This window comes from Oxyura jamaicensis, chromosome 3 (assembly GCF_011077185.1).
Source record: "Oxyura jamaicensis isolate SHBP4307 breed ruddy duck chromosome 3, BPBGC_Ojam_1.0, whole genome shotgun sequence".
Classification (NCBI taxonomy): Eukaryota; Metazoa; Chordata; class Aves; order Anseriformes; family Anatidae; genus Oxyura; species Oxyura jamaicensis.
Window position 1 is genome coordinate 62,360,571 of NC_048895.1, and position 22,753 is coordinate 62,383,323.

At 39.0% G+C, this 22,753-nt stretch overlaps 1 protein-coding gene across 17 annotated transcripts in view; it reads left to right on the forward strand.

Moving 5' to 3' along the window:
• The window catches only part of PTPRK (protein tyrosine phosphatase receptor type K), a 412,635-nt gene that overhangs the window by 174,932 nt on the left and 214,950 nt on the right, over positions 1-22,753 (forward strand). For all 17 annotated transcript variants that reach the window (XM_035320269.1, XM_035320276.1, XM_035320268.1 and 14 more), the window contains exons 4-5: positions 9,097-9,178; positions 10,927-11,042. In XM_035320269.1, the coding sequence (XP_035176160.1) occupies positions 9,097-9,178; positions 10,927-11,042 (198 nt within the window). The remainder of the gene's footprint in view (positions 1-9,096; positions 9,179-10,926; positions 11,043-22,753) is intronic.

The following is a 22,753-nucleotide window of genomic DNA, read 5'->3' on the forward strand; positions in this document are numbered from 1 at the left end:
TTCTCTCTCTCTCTCTCTCATTCTCTCTCTCTCTCTCTCATTCTCTCATTCTCTCATTCTCTCTCTCTCTCTTTAATGTTAAGTTTCTTTCTAAATATCTGTTAAACTATATCTACTAGAAAGCCAGCCGTCCATTTGTATTGGAACAGATTTTGGTCTTGACCTTCCTGAGTTAAGACTTTTTGTCATTATTCTTCACTTTGTTCCTGGTGACCCAGAGTAGAAGATGTAGCATAGCCTTGCCTCTTACCTTTTCTTAGTCTTTACTTCCATCATGATGTTCACAACTGTTGTAATATAGGATGTCAGTGGCCAACAGACTTTGGGAACTGTATTCTACTTGCGGTTATTCATTCTTCTCATATTGGCAAAAAACTATAATCACGCCTCTTTTTTTTTTTTTTTTTTTCTTTTTTTTCATTAAAGATATTTCTCAAAATAAGCTAGGTACCATTCTTATTCCTCTCTTTCTGAAAAAATGCTTATCTGTTCCTGCACTCTGGTATGAATGGACCCCGTACAAGAATGACTTCATTCAGGAACATACCTTTTCAATTTGCTTTTTCACATTTCAGTCCCTTTTTGGGAGGGGCTCGTCTTCAAATAAGTTGAATATGAACACTTTTGGTGGAAGTGACGGAGTGATAGCTCCAGTTTTAATTCATTTCAGTTCTATTATAGAGAACCGAAAAAGAAAAGGGAAAGGAAAGAAAGCTATGTACCAGCCAGAACATTGATTGGTGGTTGCTGGAATTAGAAAGTAGTTTTGAACAATGTCTCTGTCTGGAGCAAGCAAATGCCTGGATGTAGATTTGATGCCCTGCATAGGTGCTTCAAATAATTTTCATTGCTGTTATGAAAATAAGTGATTTTAGTTATTTTCCTCTGATATGGACTGGAAAAAGTTGTTTTAGAAAGCAATATGTAGGGTGTAACATGAACCAATGAATTTTGTCTGATGGTTTCAGTCTGTTATGTTGGCTTCTCTCTTTCTTTTTTTTATGTTCATTGTACACTAATTCTATGATGCTGTCATTTTATTTTACTTGAACAAGGAAAATATCTCGTGGTTTGGAAACTGATAATTTTATTGATCTAAGTAGATACTACTTGAAGGCATAATGGTTATGATTACTGAGTGTATTCAAATGAATCCTTAAAGTGGCTGGTTTGAGAAGGAACATATTCATGATGTATATGTATGTACCTGTGTGTGTGTGTGTGCGTATATATAAATATATATAAAAATCTGTTTGGTTTTGTTCCACATGGTAGGGAATTCCCAAGGGTCACTGAAGGGCAAAAAAGACTGACCTCTTCTCCAGTCAGAGTACTACAGCAGAGTACAGTGGCATCATGCCTGACTTGTACTGCTGCATTTTTATTTTAGCTAGGACTGCTTCTGTCCTGCTGGAAACTGTTTTCTTAAAGTTTAGGTTTATCACAATAATAAGTATTGAATAACTCATACTGGTTCTTAGCTTGTGTCTCTTATTGCTACTGTAACAGTTTTAGTATATGAGTGTCATGATTTACAGTCCTTTCAAGGTTTTTGTTTCCCATGGATAAAAGTTCAAAGTGTCCTGACTTTGTACCCAGTATTATTAAATCTAAATCATTAAGCACTTTTACCCTTAAACAAATATTTTGGTTTGTTGAAGATCTTGTGTTTGCAGACTATGTAAGCACATGTTTTTCTTCAAGTTGATCGAGACTTTGGTCAACTGGTCAAGAGGTGGGGTTTTGTAAGACTGTAAGTATTTCCAGACGATAAACTACTGCTACTACAAAGCCTGAGCAGCTGCAACTCTTCCTTGTGTGGTGGTCTGTCTGGATGTTCTCTAGGCATGCACCTAGAAATGCTTGGCATACACAGCTTAAGAGGAGTAAATGCAGATAAGTGGAAAGATGTGAAGGTATTTGTTTTTGTAGCATTCCTAACTGTAATACCAGGGGTATCCAGGGGCACTAAATGTAGTTTCCAGCTTCCCCTGTATCAGGTAACTGCAGATACGGTCCCTTTCAAAGGTTTATTGTGCTTCATCTTAATTGTGCGTTTTGCTTGTGGAGGTAGTTTATTGTTATCAACTCTCCTCATGTTTAAATTGTGAACTTAGCTAAAGCTTACCTACACCTCTCTCTCATGTCTAAAGAGACAATTTTAACGTTGGACTGTGTAGATGCACTAGCTCATTTATGATGGATAAGTTCTCTAAGATTACATGATCTTGGGTCAGGAGGACCCTTGGTAGGCATGTTTCCTGGGGGGGGTTTCTCACCAGAGTGTGAACTGAGATGAATCTTGATAGTGCAGACTTTGCAGGGTTTGTTAGACCTTAGATACGTGTTTGGGGGTGTGAGGAGGGGTCTGTACTAAGAGCCCCTGCGGATGCTGATGAACCCATAAGCCCTTGCAGGCCAGCTCTACTGGTAAGGTAAAGAGAGAAGACAGCCTTAACTCCTTCATCTTTCAATCTGAGAAGGTGAGACATTGTGGGGGAAAAAGAAGTAATATAGCAATAGCTGACTTAGCAGAATTTAGGTCCCAAAGTTTTCACTCAAGTGTTTGATTTACTCTGCTGGAAATTCTCCTGGGCCCTGTCAGCAGCAAAGGCTGCCTCACAGCATTACTTAAGCATTCAAATGGAAGTAATTATGTTTTCATGATTTCTAAATTAGTTCAGCAAAATGATCTATAACTTTCACAAGGGAAATGTTTTTTATTATGTCAACAAAATTTTTGTTATGTTAGGTAAAAATTTATTTAGTTGTCCCTTCTTGTTTTCAGCTAGCTTTCGTTAAGTATTTCTTTTATAATGTGATAGTATCTTCATGATGTTTTTTGTGAATAAAATCTTTGCTTTATTTTTTAAAATGTCCTTAACGCTGCAAAAGCATTAGATAGAATTAGAACTTTGTCACTGAATGGGATTTGTTGATGTTTTCATTGTTTTCTGCATAATTGGTCTTTCTGTTGATGGTTTTTCATCTGTGGAAAGCTATTTTACTACAAAACAAACAGTGTGTTGTTTAATCTTAACCAGTTCTGTAGTGTAAGTACTAACTTGTACTATAGTTGGGGTCACTCTACTGTGCTTTTACAAAAATTACTTAATGAAGGAAAAATGTATATAGGAGAAAAAAATCATTGAAATTTTCACACTAGATACATTTATGAAAGACTAAGTGTTTAGGTCTAGTGAGGTTAATAAGCTCCACTGCTCCTCTTGGTTCTAAGTCATTTCTTCATTTGCTTTGTTCACAACTTAAATAGAAAAGATGTACGAGGGTGGTCAAAATGCATGGTATCAGAATTTGTGCATATTGGAGCAGTGAGGAAAGAGCACACAGTTTCAAGTCATCGTAGACTGTACTTGATGATCACCAGTTCATTTTTTTTTTTGTGGTTGGTTGGTTGGTTTCGTACTGCTGTCACACATGATACCTTGTTTGCATATAGCTCTCTAATACAACTTTCCACCAAGCATTGGAATTGATCTATTTACAAATTTAATTTCAGATAATTAAACTAGTAGAAGCTCTCCTATAGCTGAACAAAAATGTTACAAATTGAATGCTCTGTGGAAATTGCAACATCTAAACTTTCTTTGTTCCTACTTTTTTTTTTTCTTACTTCAATCTCAAAATCCTATTCAGCTTGTTTTAATGATGCATTTTAGGAAAATAAGTGAATGAAACACTAGGTTTCTGTTGTAACTAAGATGTGACTTATACTGACTTTTGTCCAGTTGATACATAGATGTTTCTTCTGTATGTGTGATCATCTGGTAAGACTGTCTTCAAAACTTTGAGACATTCCAGCATTCTTCAGTATCACAACTAGGCAGAACTAGTCAAAAGGAGGCGGGATGGGGAACATCTAAAACTATACCGAAATATCCTACTTGGATGCAGTGGTTTACATCAAGAAAGCAGCTTTTATAAAATCTATGGAGAATTATGTTATAAGGTTAGATATCAGATAAAGAAATAAATGGTATGTTAAAATGCTGAATCTCGAGGTGTGAAAATGAGCTGTGAATGTTTTCTGGAATATAGGTATGTAGCCCAAAAGCCAGAGAGCCTTAGGTTACTGAATTTTTGTGCAGAATAGCCCAAGAGGTAATGGGCTTTCTAGGGCATTGAAGATGCATTTTCTGTTCTCCTGGTGGTTGTAGCAGGGCTGTGAATTCAGGGACACATACATCTAGAAGCATGACCCAGATAAATTGTGTATTAGATTTTTAATGTGCATCTTTCATTCATTTCAGTTTGTCCTGCAAAGTTTGATTGTGAAGTACAAATTGCAGAGAAATGCGGACCTTACTTTCCTATTTCATGTTGAACTTTATAACCTTTGGTATACAGAGTTGTTCTCCTCTTTCCTGGCTACATTTTGTACATGATTTGCCAGATACTCTTTGGGAGTTCTCAAATGAACTAATAATGAGAAAACCTAAATTAATCCTGCTAAGAATTAAAAATAAAATAAAATACTGGTGAAGTCTGTTCCTTAAGATGTGTTGTGTATTCCTGCAAATGCAAGCTTAGTCTTCGTAGTGATTATAGGATGCAATGTTAGGGCTGTGTAGGAATGTGAAGATTTGTGTAGTCGTTAAACTTCAGCAGTTAAATCCCTTTGGGCATCTCTGCTGCAATAATTACTATTTCTTACATTGCATTCAAATACAATTGAGTATTTAAGTCTTTCAGAAACATTCGTTTGTGGAATAAAATTATATGAAGAGTGATTGTCATCATCTGTGTTTTAGAGTTGGGCTGTGAAAATGAATTACATGCTATTTTGCAGTGCCTCGTATGAGACTAGAATCTATTGGCTTTTTTGTGGTATGTTGCACATCATACACTTAAGTTGAAAATTAAGCTGAAGTCACCTTTGGATCCCTTCAAAGAGGTCAGCAATTCTTATAGTAAGGGTGATCTTACTAGTAGAGGCTTCCAAAAAGCTTTTACCTAGGTCCCTGTACAAGAGCTTGTAGTGAAATTAAGCTGCCAAGATTGATACTTCCATAGATAGATAATTGTTTAAAAGAGGAAAAAGAAGAGGTGCATAGAAATCGTGAATATGTCCAGAAGAATCCTCTGGGCTTCTACAGAGACTTGTGTCTTTCAACACCGTCATAAGGGACCAGGATAGGGGCAGAGAACATTGACAAGACGAAGGTTTGCATGTGAAAGCTACTTTAGATTAAGCAGGGCAATGTCTAATTATGAGGACCTGCAGAATGACCATCAGAATATCACTAACTGTGAGTAATTGGACAGGCACATTTTAATGTAGATGAAGAGATGGAAAATACCGTACATTGCATAAAATATGAATTTCACACATAGAACAATAGGCTCAGAGCTTACCATTAGCACTCTGCAGTAAGATCCTGCAGTTCATAAAAAAAACAGTTCAAAGCCCAATGGTGGTCAAAAAAAGCAAATGAAGTTTTAAGAGATTGTTAAGGAAGAAGTTTGGTATAAGTTAGATAACACTATTATGCTGTTGTATAAACCCATGATTCGATTACTGTGTGCCAGCTCTGCTCTCATTTTCTTCAAAGAGTATAGTACAATTAGAAAGAGGTTCAAAGAAGGATGGCAATGATAATCAAGGAAAAAAGGAATGGCTTCTATACAAGACTGAATAATTTGGGACTCCTCAAGCGTTAAACAAAATGATCCTGGAACATATAAATAGAGGTCTGCAAAGTTGTGAATAATATAGCAGGATGTTTGGGATCAATTTGTCACTGATTTGGATCATTAAACGAAGTCAGGTACAAAACAGACAGGTATAAATTGTGCTACCAGTAGTAAACCCATGGATGTTCTCAAATTACACTGTGTGCACTGAAAGCTTGTGTGGTTTTAGGGGTGAAATGGACAAATATATGGACAAGAGGTGCATTGGGGATGGTGAAATACATAGGAGCATGCCCAATACAAGGAATTTTAATGTTTCATTTGTGATTGAATGCATTTGTATCTGAATTCAGGTACTTCATAAACAATGGCACGTAATTGTATTTGAAGAAGTAAGTAACTATTTGAGCACCACATAGGAACTGTGTAGAAAACTCAGGGATGAAATGTAATTCCCTTGAGCTGCATTGAATTACCTGAGTTATTCAGCATTTCCTATTCTCATTCATTGCACTGATGCCTGTAACCAACAAAACAGGATAACTGTCTCCAGAAGTCTTCTGTCTGCAAGCCTGACTCATCCCCAGGAAACAGTCTGTCCTTTCCATTAAAGGAAGCAAGTGTGTCTCAAAAAATGCCCTAAATGAGCATGTAATTAAATTGTAGTAAGTGAAAGGACATTTACAGTTGTGCAGGCAAGTAAGGCTTTCTGGCTGGAGTGATAATCTGAATTATTTTTGAGCTACAATACAGGTGTTTAAACCATCCTTTCTAGGACTGTAAACTGAAAAGCAGTTCAGACCAACTGCAGGGTTCACTCCCAAAGCACTGGTGTTTTGTTAGGATAAACTTTATCTGGTGAAAGGAATAGTTGAACAGTCTGCTTTTTCTCAAGTATTGTGTGTATACGTGAGAAAAAGAACTACATCATCTTTTGGTCTGACTTCTCAACATTTTAAATTGCTGTCTTCATCTATATAAACAATTCCTTGTTTCCATTTCCCTTTTTAAATGTGAACAGATGTTATCAAATTAAAGCCTGATGAGATTTTTGTAACTGAGCTACACCTTTTACTATGCAGTGTCTATAGCCACGGATGTTTTCTAGTTGAATTTATCACAGAGTTGTAGGGGTTGGAAGGGACCTCAGGAGATCATTGGGTCCAACTCCCCCCCCCCCCCCCAGAAGCAGGTTCCCTAGAGAAATTATATTCCCTATTTATACCCTAGTATTCCCTACTTATATGAATAACAGCCCAATTAAGAGTCGGATGTAAATTTAGCCCACTGTGTTTAACATAGATGCTCTAATTTCTTAACAGAAATTTGAGAAACGAGTTTTTTCATGTATGTGATAAAACTGAATTGGGTTATAAAGAAATTGGTTAGTAGGAAGGGCTTTAAATGTAATTCATTTCTTACTGATTTTTCTGATTGTCTTCATACTATATTACAATTAAATGAAAAAAAGGGGAAAAAACAAAAAGGGAATGGATCCACGTGTAGTTGTTAGAGAATGGAAGACATTCACGTTGATGTTCCTTAGTGGGGAGAAGTGTTAGCTCTCTGAAGAAGTCTGAGGAGCTGGTGGACGCTGTTAAATAGTGCTCAGGTTGGAGAGGTCATAGGGCAAGGGAATGAAGTAGGACACACAGGCACTGAATTCCTTTCCATTGAGCTGTTGTTGGCCATCACAGGAGGAGGAGGAGACAGATAAGGAGGATTTTTTTGCCACTTAAGTGTAGTGAGTAAAAATAATAATAATTAAAAATAAAAATAAATAAAAGCAAAAGTGTAGGGAAGGGCAGCCAGAATATAAACAAGAAGTTAATGAGAAGTTGGAATAGGGATTGTGCCTGGCGCTCCGAAAGCGTACGTGCCCTGCAGACTTTCCCTTTCTGCAGCCTGTGAACAAGCTGGGGGGACCCTGTGAGCCCATCGTAAACATGCCTATATCTGCTTTTCTATGCATGTTTTTCTTCCTTATTCCCATGGGAGGCTGTGGAATTAGCTCTGAGTATAAGCAGGCTGACTGAGATCCCTGTGTCCTTTGGTGAGAAGAGAAACTGCACTTCGTGTCTGGGTGGGATGTGAAGCTGAGGAAATGGACTGAAGGAAGCAAAAGCACACAGAGGTGTTACTGATGTGAGGTTCCCAGCTAAGCTGCATAAATGCAAGGCAGCTTGTTGAGGACAATAATGATTATGAATGAAAGATCCAGAAGGAGCTCCAGGGGTCGATGAGAGCTGCTTGCTCCCAGGACTGCCTTGAGGGTAAGAGAGTGCAGGGGCCATTACTTCTTCTTCAGGTGTGGTTTCCCCAGTAGGAAGCTCCAGGAGAGGTCCTCAATTGGGATAGCGTTCGGCCCTTCAGCTGCAGGGTACCTTGTACTGTCAGCCTCTCGCCTTCCTGCTCTCTTGCATTGTCTCCAGGAACAAAAGGTGTAACCTACAGAAGAGTTGATGTATTGAGCAGCTGACTTGCTCTGAGCCTGTCTTGCAAAGAAGACCCCCACAAGATACTTATTTTGGGCAAGCACTACTGCAAATTTCTGTCATATCACTTGAATCAATCTTTCTGGGCTTTCCTCTTTCATACCTTTCTTTTAGTTTAGTTATCTTATATCTTTCTTTTAGTTTAGGTGTTCATGCTTCGTATTTTATTTTTTTTCTATTTTCTTTCCATTTCTCCATACTCTACTTTTCTGTCACTTTGACAATTTACTCGGGGCAGTTTGATGTTACTTCATTACATTTGTAGCAGAAGATGGCTCTGTACTCTGGAGCAGTCCAAGAACAATTTGGAGTGGGACTAGAAGCGGAATGTGAAGACAATGTCTTCTTCTTGCAGTTTCCTTATTGCCTTGCAAGAATAAAAGAATGAAGTTTATGGCTGCTGCAGAGATCTCCTGCTACAGCTGTTCTTTTCATTGCCACTGGGGAGTGCTGCACTGTTTCTGTGCTGCTGCAAGCTTTTCCTTTGCAATTACGCTGCAGAAAGTTACAGGAGAGTGTGGACTACCCTGTGACCCCCAACAAGAATACGAAGTTTGTTAAAATTTGTGATCCTTTGTGTTCTGTGATGTTCAACCTGTCTGAAAGTAGGAGCGTGTTTTTTTTTGTTTGTTTTTTTTTGTTTTTTTGTTTTTTTTTCAGAATTGACTCATGTTTATACATTTAGTGGAATGAAAACAGTATGCTGTTAATTGAGGTAATAAACATGCTTTTCTGTTGTGCCAGGAGCATCAAATCCAAAGTAAGTCATGTACACGAACAGTATGGAACTGCAATACATTAGGTAATAAATATTCCATTCAGTCGTCAAACCTTGTAGGAACTTCAACTAAATGAAAAAGGCAATGTGTCTTATATCTACACGCTTGCCACTGTGGGAATTCTGTAGAAATGAGTGTTGTAAACATTTTTTCTTTCATTTTGACAGGTAATATTTGAAGCTGAAGTCTCAGATGGGAGAAATGGCTACATTGCCATTGATGACATCCAGGTTCTGAGTTACCCTTGTGGTAAGTAATGATTAAGAGCTGCATTTTTCTCTGTCTTTTCAGGACATATTTGATATTGCTGTGGACTGCTGAGTTTTCATCACTTGATCACCGATGTTCTTTGTTCTTTCAATAGCATTTCTGTTGTAGCTTCCAGGGTAAAATGTAGTGCAATAGCAATTTACCTGGGTAAAATCTTTGTCTAACAGAAGTATTGCACAAATATAGAAGCAGAAATTATTTAGTGTCCTTTAATAATAACCATAGCTGGTGTGCATGATAAAATTGGGTTTTAAGGTTAACATGTATATTTACTGATTACAGAAAACTGAGTTGGCAGATGCATGTGGGTTTACCAGATTTCATGTTCTGTCTTATTTGGGGGTATTTTTTTTTTTTTTTTTCCCAGCTATCAAACTATAGAAGGAAGGTTTTGTTTTGTTGGTTTATTTTTGTGGACAGACTTCATGTTGGCCTTTTCCTGTTTAATCCTAGACAAAATTACACACACGCAAACCCAAGTTATGTTAATTCAAATGTTGCACACACAAAAGTTCTGAGGAAGAAGTTAATACTAACACTTGCTATCACATTTGTGTGTGTGTGTGTTGCTATTCATTTGGTTCTTTTCCGCTCTTCTGATCTTCCCTAGACATCTCCTTTCTCAAACGTAATTTCATTGTAGTGTGCCTCATGGCTGATAATTTAATTGTTTTCTGAAAAGATAACACCACAACAAGCTTCCTTCTCCACATTTGTGGGAAGATGGTAAACGATAAAGTTTCAGTGGCAACCTCTCACCTTGTTTTCTTCTGCCCCGAGTCTGTTAAGACCACAGCTCTCATGGGCTACCAAGCTTAAAGGGGTATTTGAGTTACTTACTATTTTAGCCACCCCAACTATCTGATCTCAGTATTCAGTAAAACTCTCCTTTTCTTTCAGTATCTGGCTTTGTTTTTTCCCCTCATTTTCCTTATTACCAGATAAGGTACTTGGGCATGGTCATGACAGCAGATGATCAGTATGACATAGTATTCAGATAAGCTTTTCTGTGCTGATGTTTCAACCTTTTTCATTCCACTTTTTTTGTTGTTGTTGTTTTTGTTTATTTTACTCTAAGCACAAAGAAATAACAGCTCAGCTGCTGTTTTAGTTGGTGGTTCTTGAGAAGGGAATGGGTGAGAGCTGTGTAATATACCCATTCCTCAAATGTGTCTGTCAGCTTCCTATGTCTAATAAATCCTTCAGGTTGTCGTGCCACAGAGCTTTCCTAGGGGTTTTGCCAGTGTGGGAAATAAATTTATCAGCTACTGAAATTTTACGTTCAACAGCAGAAAATGATTTCAGTTAGTAAAAGAATGGATCTCAAAGTTACATTGCAAATAATCTGAGCAATATCTATGTTTTTACTTGAGCAACATCCTTCTAATTGGCTTTTTCTCAGTATGACGGATTTTATACAATTGAAATTCTTTGGGATAATTTTTGTAATGTGCTACTGACATTCTGGCATTTGATCTCCTTTTCTTGGCTTTGATTTTTAAAAGACTTTATTATAACTCATGCATAAAATAAAGTAGTAGGAGAAGGGAAAGGACTAAAAGCTCTCTTTCTTCTTGAACTGAGATGAAACAAATAATTTTCTTTCCTCTGTTGCTGTTTTTCAGCCAAAGGTTGTTACAATATGCGTCTTTGGGGAGACAATAATGCTGCTGGTACCTTTTTTAGCAATAAGTGTTATTTGTAATTTTTGTTTTCCACCTCTGCAGATAAATCTCCACATTTCTTGAGGCTGGGGGATGTAGAGGTCAATGCAGGGCAGAATGCTACATTTCAATGCATTGCTACGGGGAGAGATGCAGTGAATAACAAGTTATGGCTCCAGGTAAGGCCAACTCATCCAAGTCTATTTGGCTAGAGGACAAAATGCTTTCTGGAGGGGAAGTATTTAAATTCCTTTTTTCTTCTGCATGTAAGACATTTAGTTTAAATAAATTTTATGTTGGAGAAAGTTGTAATGGAGAAACTTGTAATCATTCTGTAATGTTTAAAACCCTTGAATTAAAAATGAGGACAATTTTTATGGCCAATAGAGGAAGGTTGTTCTTTAAGGCATTTTGGTCCTGCTACTTGTAAATAAGTTCCTCTGTATCAAAATTTATTACGGTTAGGTATATACAATTGGCATTTGGTGTCTAGTAAAATATACATGTAACACAGTTATCATACATTTCTGTATGTTTTCAGAGTTTTAAAGTACATAGTTTTTGGCAAACATACTTGGAAATAGACTACAATCGGTTAGAATTATTTTTAAATACTTTTTTTTTTCAAATATACTTCTGAAATGAATTTTAATCAGTTCCTTCAGTGTGTTTAGTTTTCTCTTATTAGAGAGTGGGGCTGGCAAACCTTCAGTAACAGTTGCATATAGACACGTGATAAGCTGCAAATGTAAGAATAAATAAATAAAATAATAGAAGTATTTTATAAATCTGACATGCAAAATGTATTGCCAGACACATGTCTGCAACATTTAAAAAGGGACAAGCATCAAACAGTAGCTGCATTGCATTTATCGAAAAGGTATCTTATCAGTAGGATTTGTACTCCGTGTCTTTGAGCAGTAACTTGTTTAACTTGAGCACATATAAAATGCATTCATTGAGGAAGATGAGTTTGATTTCAGAGACTTGCCAAAGAGAGCACATAAAGGACACAAACTGAAATTAAGCTGGCATGCTATACCAAAGGCAGGACTATAACAAGAAGTGCATACAAGAAAAAATGTAAAGCACCACCTTCAGAAGATAATTGGTCAGAAAGGGCTGACAGCCAGCCAGCTGGAAATCTTCCCTATCACTCGGTCCTGTGAGTCAGTTAACTCTGACAGATTATCCATGCTTACTTTCAGGCCCTTGAGAAGCCCAGTTAGCAGCCAGACAACTCAGAAAACATATGTTTTGTCCCTTCATGTACTTTGTAGGTGTTTTTTTGTGTGTGGATCACAGATGTGGTACTTTCTGATGGTGCAAAAGGTATCTTTGACGTTGGAATAACGCCGCTTGTGCTTTTGAAGCACTTTTATATTGTTAAAGATACCTTGCTACTAAAATCATATGCTGGGACTTGCATTCCCCTTCTTGTTTTCTCTTAAATAGTGTCATAATTTCACCAATTTAAAGGTGAACCATATTTTTTTTTTTTCCTCCCTCAATGTTCCAACCCTCCATCCTACTTTCCAGGTGTAAGTGCAAACTTTCCCGTTTCCTACCTCTGAACAGATAACACAGCAAGTTCCTGCTGTTTTGCTCAGCTAATAGTGAATTGACTCCTTTTCCTTAAAGCATAGGGTGGATATATGAGGCCTCATGAGACTCTGAAGTGTGTGACTTGGAAGGGGTTCACTTTAGCCTTTGACCAAACCAGAGATTCATAAAGCCTGGATACCCAGGAAGGAAGAGCCAGCAGATCAAATCAAATGCCTAAGTAATTGTTTTTGAGAGCCCTGAGCTGAAACGTTCTAGGAATGTGTTTTTCTCATAACAACAAAGGCCAATGAGGAAAAAAGAAAAAATAAAGACAAATGAAAAAAAAAGACACTTTTCAAGTACACTGTGTTAGAGAAAATAGCTTTTGGTCATGTCCCTATTGAAAGGGAAAAGATATTTTCTTGGGGGCAGGGAGCAGGAGGAGGGAAGAGAGAAGAAAAAGTAGCATACAAGTTGCTATTAACAGAGTCTTTGATAAGTTAAGATCCAAGGTTCAGTCTGGGACACTAGGACTTTTTATATCTGAAATGATCTAAGATCCTGTTCACTTGGATTGAAGTAATAGAGTTGTGCAGGTACAGATTTCATTACACTGCTCTCTGGCTCTCCCAGCCCTCTGCAGAGAGGGCCTGAGGTAAATTCAGCAGCAGGGGGAAGCAGCCACCCTGTTTTGTTTTCGGAGTCTCTGGGTGTAGTCCCCCAGCTGCTTCAGATGGGCATAATGTGAGCTGCTGCTACCTCAGCTTCTCCCTCCCCATCCCTTCTGTGCACTAACACTGGAGCTTTTGCAGCTTTCCAATAAGTCAGTTCAGGAAACTGATCTGGCTGAAAAGGATTTTTGTTGTTGTTGCTGTTAGGGATGGGGGGGGGGGGGAACACGACTATTTTATTTTAGTTTTGTTGTTGTTTTAGGGCAGTGTGTGTGTGTGCTGTGTTTTGTTTCCTTTTAGCTTGATTCATGTATGAATTACCTAACTATATAAAAAGTGCCAGCAGATGGGAAAAGATGGGGATATTTGGTCAGAAGCAGGGAAGAGTAAAGTGTTGTAACAAGCAGAGCTGAAGTTAAGAGTGGATCTCAGTAGGGTGTCACGTTGTAGTGACCTGACTATAATTTTCTAGTTAGTGGGGATAAAACCCTGATAATACACAGATGATCTGTGTGCGTGTGCATTTCCACTGTTATGTTTGTTTCTGTGTGTGTATATAAAGTGCACATACCTTTGTGTGGCTGAAAATAAAAATAGATGAAAATAGGCACAGTGTTTCAATACACTGTTTTTGAGTGTTTATTGCTGTAACAAGTCTTCATCAACTCCATTTTCTACAAATGCATATCTGTAAGAATTTCAGACAAAAATTAACATCAAATTGAACTTCTCCTGACTTTAATTAATGTAGATTTTGCTTGTTTATTTGTTTTTAGATTTTAGCTTGTCTCCTGTCCCCTTTCATACTCCTTCCCCTCCCAGCCCTGCATTTTGCAGCCCCACTGGACCAAGGTCTGGGACAGTCAGAGCTCTGGCATTGAAAGATAAGCAGTAAAGATAACAGAAGTCGTTAAAAGTTGCAGCTGCATTAATATAAAACAAATATTTGCACAGATAAAGAGATTTAACTGGTTGAGCAAGATGAAACATACCTTTTGTGGCTGTGAATACTAGGTGTGGGAGCAGGATAGCAATGCAGCACTCAAATTTTGCCCTCCACATTTTCAACATTATATAGTATCCAATCTTTTACAGTTGTGAGCTGAAGCATTTTCTTCATGGCCTACAATTACTGGCAAATTCTGAAAGAATTTCAAAGTCCTTAGGTTTTGTTTAAAGTGAGCATTGATTTTCTTTTTGAAATGCATTCAGTCTTGGTGTGTATTATCTTTTCACCTACCATCACCTTCTGAATGTAGTGCTGCAGGCTTCTTTCCCAATATGTTTTCCTCTTAATTTCCACTGTAGTATGTCACACACTAACAACTTTAGGTTGGTGCCACTGTGCACTCTAAGGTGTTTGGGTTGTGTGATGTCTCCCCACACCTATACTGGTAACCTGGGATTTCTACCTGATATGTTGTGGTGTGCTTTGTTTTATGTTTCAGGAGTTAGCAGTAGTATTTGTTGATATTTGTTGAAAATCCTTTCCTTTAGGAGGTGAACATAAGTGTATGTGCATATGTAATCTTAAGGATGCTACAGAAAAAGTATATGGCATCATAACAGGCTGATCAGTTGTTGCCCACTTCTGCTGATTTTCTTTCTTTCTTTTTTTTTTTTTTTTTTAAGTCTATGAATTGTATTTTTTAAGAAGACACTTCAAGAATAGTAATTCTTTTATTAACATTTGATGTACTTTGCTGCTTTTTATTCACATTAATTTGTTAAATTAGTATAAATACAGCCCCCTTTTTATTCTGGATTTGAGTGTGTGTGAGAGAGAGAGAAATGCCATGCATTCCAACAGGGCAAGGTCAATAAATACCCTTGCAAATAAGAGTCAGTTCTGCAGGTTAATGCTGTTTTCAGGATGGATACATGTTAAGTATTAAATATTTAAAAGAGCAGCACACAGAGAACAATCTAAACGTTAAAATGTGGAGATTGGGCTGGGGGGGCTTCTTGCCCATTTTATCTCTCCAGTGTGTGAAGAAAGCTTCCATGGTTTTAAGCGTCATTTCTTTACTGAGACAGTATAGAAGCAGGATTGCCTGAATAGAATAAATGACATTTTGGTACACAAAGACTCCAGAAAGCAGTGTACACATTGTCCAGCATTTGTTCTGTGGATCTGATTGGGATATCAGAGCAATAGGGTTTTTTGCATAATTAGGCTGTGTTTAACTGCTTCCTGAGCTGGGAACAATTGTGACTCCCATAAGCCCAATACGATTTTCAGTGTCTTATCGATGTCCAGTTTAACTGGACACTCGCACAGTGCAGAGAATAGAGCTTTTTGCTTGAACATCTGTTAAACCATATGTCTTGGCACCTGGTTCAGATGGCGATAACTGCGGCACTAATGAGTCCATCCATCATTGCTGAGCTCTGCATTAACACAGCATTGGATTAGGGAAAGCGGCTTGTTCTGGCTTTGCAGCCGGATGTATTTTGCCATGGTCTTCGGTGATGCCATTTGCTCTGGTGAATCCGAAATTCAAAGGGGGCAGCGCACGTATTTAAATGTTTAATACGTGCCTGGTAATCCTGTGCAGCTTGTCATCGGAGCCGTGGCGAGTGGGCCAATCTGTCAGCAGTGGCTGTGGGCGCTGGCTCGCGGCCGCCCCACTTGGGCTGCCAGGGCTGGCAAGTCAGCCAGCGCCGCTTCTGCCCGCGGAGAGGCTCATCAGCATTAATGCGGTCTGATCCAGCCCCTCTCTCCGCCAGAGGAAAATGTCGTTCCTTGCGGAATAACAGATAATTAAAGCAATTGCCTGAAAGTAATAATTGAAAAAGTGAAATTAGAAAGCATTATGGAAAATAAAATGCAAATTGCTGTAACAACAATGGAGTCGGGCTGACCTCCCAGCAATGCCAACTGTTACCGGATGATGAAAGTCCGTCTGCGTGGCTCGTTTGTTCGTGCGCAAACAACTGTCCCTACCACGCTCCTGTTCTTGAGGAAGCTGCTGTGGCCCCTAATTCCATGTGTGCAGGGATCTTGGGTTGCGGTGTTGGTTGCCACAGCGCGTGATTTGATGAGTAGCATTCATCTGGTTTTCAGTGGTTAGGTACTAACCCACTAGATACTGTGTGTGTGTACTCTTTAAAGAGAATTCGGGCTGAGCACCTGCATATGGTGTCCTCTGATGATGCATTTGTGTAGGAGCAATACAGCATTGCAGGATCTTAAACTGCAGAGTGTATATGCAGCCTGTTCCTTTAGCAGAGGGCTGACATAATTGACTGTTACGTTCTATGAAAGGACAGTATTTCCCTTCCAGGATGGAAGTTGTGCCGCACAATTCCTTTCTTCTCGCTGTAGCCAGAAGTAGAAGGAAGGGATCGTTATTCAGCACTGGGCTTTTAAAAATGGGCCTTAGGCTTTTAACATAAACATAGCTGCTGTTGAGTGGTTGGAGGATTGCATACTCTTGCTCTCAAGTAATAATAAAAAAAAGTTCATATGTAATAGGAAGATCCCATCCAATTTAACTTGGTATCATGTAAGTTTGCATCTTTTTGCTTAGAAATTTTCATAGTTTTCAAAACACCATTTCATATTGAGATCCTTTGCTTTTTGACAGTTAGTTAACAGGTTATGATACTGTTTCGTTGGGCTGATAAAACATTTGCTGTTGAAGTGCACCTTCCCATTCCCTGTTTTCATGATATTTGAAGAATGTTTTTTGTTGATTCTCACAGATTTTACAACCCCTGAAAGTTAAGGGGAGCTGAGTAAGTTCTGAGTGTTTAAGAAGCTCTGCTGTTTTGCTTTTAGCTTTCACAGAGTCAAAGGGAAGTTGAGAAAAGGTGTTTCCAGATGCCTCCTTAGCACCCTAAGGGTTTCAGCCATGGAACTGCAATGGGGACTTTTCATCTAATTTTTGTTCTTAGCTGTCATGTTTGATGCTTTGTGCTGTTGAACTGAACTTAGTGAGTCAGGCCTGCTTGCCCTACAGAGCTGAAGCCAGGGCATCCTGCAGAGGCTGCAGGAGGAGTGGTGGCCCTCTGAGGAGCTGCTGAGAGGCTGCCACAGCCTCTGGGCTGGCTTCAAATCATCAGTGTTGTCTGCCTAAAACACATGCTAATTTGTGACAGTAAATATTACTGGTTATTAATACTGAATCTGTTTTTCTCAGTAAAATACCATTCATGTCTTACCTGTATCTTGATTACTAACAGTGGACATATAGCATACAAGTTTCTTTTCTCTTGCATATCAGGCTTGCACAGAAACTTCACTTCCCTCATTTTTCTCATTGTTGTTGCTTTTACTTATAGAAAGGTTATTTTGAAAGTAATCAGTGTAATAGCGAACCGTAGAGGACAGGTCTCATCTTTTTAATGGGGCTTGTGTATTTTACCTGCATGTTTGCCTCGGTGTATTTATGTTCTCTGATAGACATTTGGGCTTTCCAAGCATCTTTCAAAGAAGTATGAAAAGCTGCCTTGAAGTGATACATCAAGGTGCTTTTGAATGGCTTGACTGGTAGTTTGCTCTGGATTGCAGTTGCTGACTTTGACATGGTTATAAACAGTATTCATAAGTGAAAAATACAGTATTTATAACTTCATATTTGATATTTTCCTCCTAACTTGTTTGTTTCACAAAGGTATTCTTATCTGTCTCTTCACTCTGTATCCATCTTTGATGCTACCTGTGTCAACCTTGAACAAATTGTTCTCCCTCTCCCCCCCTCCCCTCAATTTATTAGCCTCTTGAATAAATATGGCAGTTTTCCCTAGATCCCTGGTCATCTTAGCTTTCAACAACACCAAATCCTGTAATCCTCCTGGTTTTAATTTAATTCTGCCCCAGTTAACTAATTCCTCCAGCCTGCATAGCTACATGTCACGTAGTTTACACTGCAGCCTTTGGGGCTGCCATCCCTGTAGATCCTCCCTAGGGATACCACTGCTCTCGTCAAGGCTGGAGCACTGGGCGCTTGGGAGCTGTGCTGCTGCGTCCTCCCGTGGTCGGGCTGGAGGGCATTTACTGAAGAGAATTTATTGACAGTAAATTCCTTGACCATTGGGTCCTGTGAGTCTTGTCTTTTAATGCATACATTCAGGTTGTCTCATCAGAGGTGCAATGTGTGATAGGTAGCTTTACACCCCAAGCCATAGTTTGCTCAAATAGCTATGAGATTTAATGAATGACAGAAGGATAAAATCAGATGGTGTACTTAGGTTCATTTGGAAAAGGATAAAATCAACTGCTGAGAAGTTTTTGAGGAACTGTCTTGTGTTGGCTTTGGTAGTGGTTTCCCTCCTCCCCCCCTCCCCCTTTTTTTTTCTTCCCTGTTGCAAATTCATTCTTTCATCATCTTCTAACTAATCAGATTTTTTTTAGACCTGAAGCATGAATGCAGTAGGTCAGCATGCTCTGCTCAAGGTAATATGGGTCTTTAATCATTGTGTCTAGAATTCATGCTTTTGTGAACTATTTAATCAAGAATTATAGTTTTCTGAAAACTTATTTTTAATCTAGATTTTTGAGATGTGCTGAATTCAAAATAAGAGGCTTTAAAATGTCCAGAGAAAGCAGGCGTATTTTTTATTTGTGTTAGGATGGCCAGGGACACTGTATTATGGATTTTGCTATTCTGCCTCTGGTAGATTTTATGATAATAAAATAAGCTAGGATTGCCACCTCTGAAGGTACCAGATGGCTCTCAATTAGATTATTTCATGAGAACCATTGCTTTCTTCAATAGGAGGTTCAGTGCAGCCTGGGAAAAACTGCCTCTAAGTAGACAAGTCTGAGTAACAGAAGTGCATGTTAACTGAAACATTTAAAATAATCTTGTATTCTTCTGTGCTGCAGTACAGTGTGCATGATAGAATTTGGCTCTGCACATTACTCAAAATTTTTAGTATATTTATGAGGAAAAAGCTTTTTTTTTTTAAAAAAAAAAATCTTAGTCTGTTTTGCCATGTATTTGAGGAGAGCAGTGAGTTAAAGCAGGTTATATTCATTCATTCAACCATTTTCCCTCTTGCAAAAAGATGAAATTTTTGCCTTTATGCTATGAGTAAAAGCAAAAACAAACAAACAAAAAAAACTTGGAGCATGTGATTTACAAATTCTCTTTTCCTCTAGTCATCAGCGTGTAATTCTCCAGGTTCAGGGAGAATTCTTCTCTCTGGTGAAGATTTGATTCCACATTTGGGGACAGAGTTGATTAAACTCCGATTTTGTACCCTGCACAGACCCTGCCCACTCTCTGCAGCTATGCAGTGAATTAGATCATGGACCCGTCCACTTGATAATGATGATAGGGAGAAAGGAGTGTGTTTTTCAGGAAGGATTTTTTTCCCAGATCTTTCCAGATTTTCATTTTTCTGTATGAAGATAGAAGTGCAGACAGGGAGAGGGCAAGTGAGAGTGCTGCAGTGGGTGCTGCTGCCAGAGCGATACGTGTCACTGCGGCTGAGGTGTTGACATCTTCTGATCTCTGGAGGCATACCAGAGTCCAGCTGAGAGCCTGAGAAGGCAAACAGGGCTGACTGTGATTGTTAACAGTGGAGCGGACTTATTTTAAGGTGTTTACACTAAGAAAGGGACAGAGATGTGTAAGGTTGAGCTGTCCTGCTTGATAAAAATCACTGTTAGGAGAAAAAAGAAAGTTCAGGAAGAAAGGTGCTCTTGTTTTGTTGCCTGAAAATAAATAAATAAAAAGTTAAATAATTGTAATAAAATCATTCTGCTATCACGTTAAAAATAACCTTGAAGTTACAGAGTCTTATTTAAAGTCATATATTTAAATAGTTGAAATTCCAGAATTAAGGAGGCTTTTTCACATGCTTATATCTCTTTTAATTGAGTGTTTATAGGCTGCAGTTCTTGGTGAGGCCCACAATTATTTTCAGCAAAGGAGAAGAGCTGCCTGCTGGTGACCTCTCCTAAATGAGCAATTCAGGGTTATCAAATCAGACAGCAAGGGGCTGGAGGAACTAAGGATCGCACAGGGTACAGCCATTACCTATTAGTATAACTCCACATTAATTTTAAATTGAATTTTTAAAACCTAATTGAGCAGCATTTTCAAGCTCTGTGCAGTGTGAGCAGGACATAAATTGAAACTGTATGTACCAGGAGCCCTCTAATAAGCAGAGAATGCTGCTGCCTTTCTTTCCTTCTCCTTTAAAATCAGTAGTACTGTATTGACATTAAAAAGAAGAATTTAATTAAGAGATCGTGGCAGTGCATCTGAACTCTGACTGGTTAATGGCTCACCAATGTAAGGGACACACAGAAATAAATGAAGGGTATTTATTTTCTTTAACATTTGTTTTTAAGTGAGAAGTCTCTACCGTTTGAACTTTTCATGATTTTAATGACTGAAAAATACTTTAATGGGTAAGCTGTACATGAAAACACACAGTGAAGATGTTATTGTGCAGCCAGATTCCCAAGAAACAAATCCTAATACAGAGAAATTTGAGCAAATATTCTAAGTCTTGTAAGATAAAGTAGTCGGAAATCACTGATGCAAACAGAAAAGGAAATCCTAGGTTTTGTTGTTGGAGTGAAACTGTAAAGCTTGTTAAATTTAATTTTGATTAATTGCTCTAAAAGTGCATAATTATTTAATTTTAAATAGGAGCCCAGCTCACTTGTTTCTCCAGCACGAAGTGTGCAGGCCAGCTTAAGCAATCAAGTTTGGAGCTTTGGAAGGTGAATAATTGTGCACAGTGAGCTTTGTGACGGGCTGCTCTGCTGCAGGCTGAGAGCTTGGCCTGCAGAAATTTAAAGCACTGGACTTTTTGCAGGGAGTCCTTAATTTTAGAGAACCGTCCCTGACACTTATTTTTTTCCTTTACAAGAGAACAAGAATTCTTACATTACATGGGCTACTGTCGGGTCTACTATCATATCATATTTAACAACACGCCTTCTGTTCGTTATGTTCTGCTTGGTCATTTTAATAATAGTGTGGCAAAGCTGTGCTCACGGGGGCAGCCTGGCTTCCCCTTGCTGGCCGCCTGTGCGGTGCATTGAGGGGAGCGTTGCTGGGGGGGGGCACAGCCGAGCAGGGGAGGAAAAAAATGCCATCGGGTTTGTTTATTTTAGTTACCTCGAGGTACCCGATCCAAGTTTCGTATTAAGTTATCATTCCAGAGAGTTCGAGTCATAGTTTGTTTAAGCCTCTGATCGAAACTGAGGAAGAAAAGGCAGCTTGAAAATCTTGCTTTCCGATGTAGCTTTCACTGTTGGGAGAAGCCAGTTCGGTGGAGGGGGAGGCACATCTCCCACGAAATGAATTTGCTGTAGCTTAAGCAGCACCGAAGTAAAAGCCTTTAACATCACCCCTCATTTGCCTGATACTGAGATTTAACAGTTTCATTGATCCTGTAAGTTCAGCAAGGCATTGCATCCACAGAGTCCTTTGCAAGCATCGGCAAACTTCCTTAATTCCTCTCAGCAGGAGGCAGGTGCTCACAGAGCCGGTGCTGCCGCAGGGTGGGTCCCTCACTGCTCCTGCCTTGTGAGCACCCCTCACGTAATAAGAGGGTGTGGAAGGTTGCAGGACGGGGACTTTGCTTAAGGCACGAGCTGTGCGAGTACCTTTTTGAAATGTGTCGTGCTTCATGTCCTCGGGGAGATCAGCGTACACATTTTGCTGGACATGGTCCTGCCCTGCCGGCTCAGCATGGCCTGGGCCCAGCAGCATGGAGGGTGGTGGGGAAACTGGGGGGGGGGCTTTCTCAATCCCCATGAGCTGAGGAAGTCACCGCAATAAACCTGCTGTTAACGAAGGTGATGGCACAGTCTTCCCACCAAAAAGTCTATGACCAGGAGGTTCATGTAAATGAACATTTTCACACAAGGCCTGCAGTGAAGCAAGGGAAGCGTCCTTTATGACTGCTGCAAGAAAGGTTGCAGAGCTGAACATTCATCTTGTTTTAAAACATATTACTAGTTGAAACTAATACTTGTTAGCCAGTTTTAAGCAGAGCTCAACCCCTGGCTAACCTGCAGCGAAACCATAGGGTGACTAACCCATGCTAGGATCACAAGTAGTAGATGTGAAATGAAGTGTTTTTAATGTTATGAAGAACTCCTGACTGTGACAGAGGCCGGTTAATATACATGTGCAGCATTAACTCAATTCGTCTTTCTCCCCTTTGTATTTTGCCACGGGCTTTCAGGTTATTAAACTCTGTGGCTCAGAAGCCCTGCTTCTTGTGTTAGACAGAAAGCTCCGAGTTTAAGACCTCAATAAAGATTCTCATTCCAGGGGTTGATTAGAGCTTAAAAATGTCCACAGATGTCACGTTTTGCTGTGTATCGAGCTGCATATGCAGCTACAAAGGAAATTATGATGTCTTTCTGGTTACTGAGCAAAGCTGAGTGTTCAGAAAATGTGCCCTGGTATGGGAACACGTGCAGATGATCCATGGAAGAGAGAAGGGACGTTATTTATACACTTGGTGCATGTTTCAGTTCCTTTTTTGTTTTCTTTTTTTTTTTTCCTTTCCTTTTTTTAAATGCTAACCTTTAGTATAGAGTCTGTTTTTCAATTAAAATAAGAATTGAGTATTTCCTATGAATTCAAGTGAGAACAAAGACCCCCAAAACAAAAACTCTTTCTACATTACTGACCTGTCCACCTTCCCCACAGCTCCAGGCAGATTAATTTTTGTGATTAATATATTTTTTC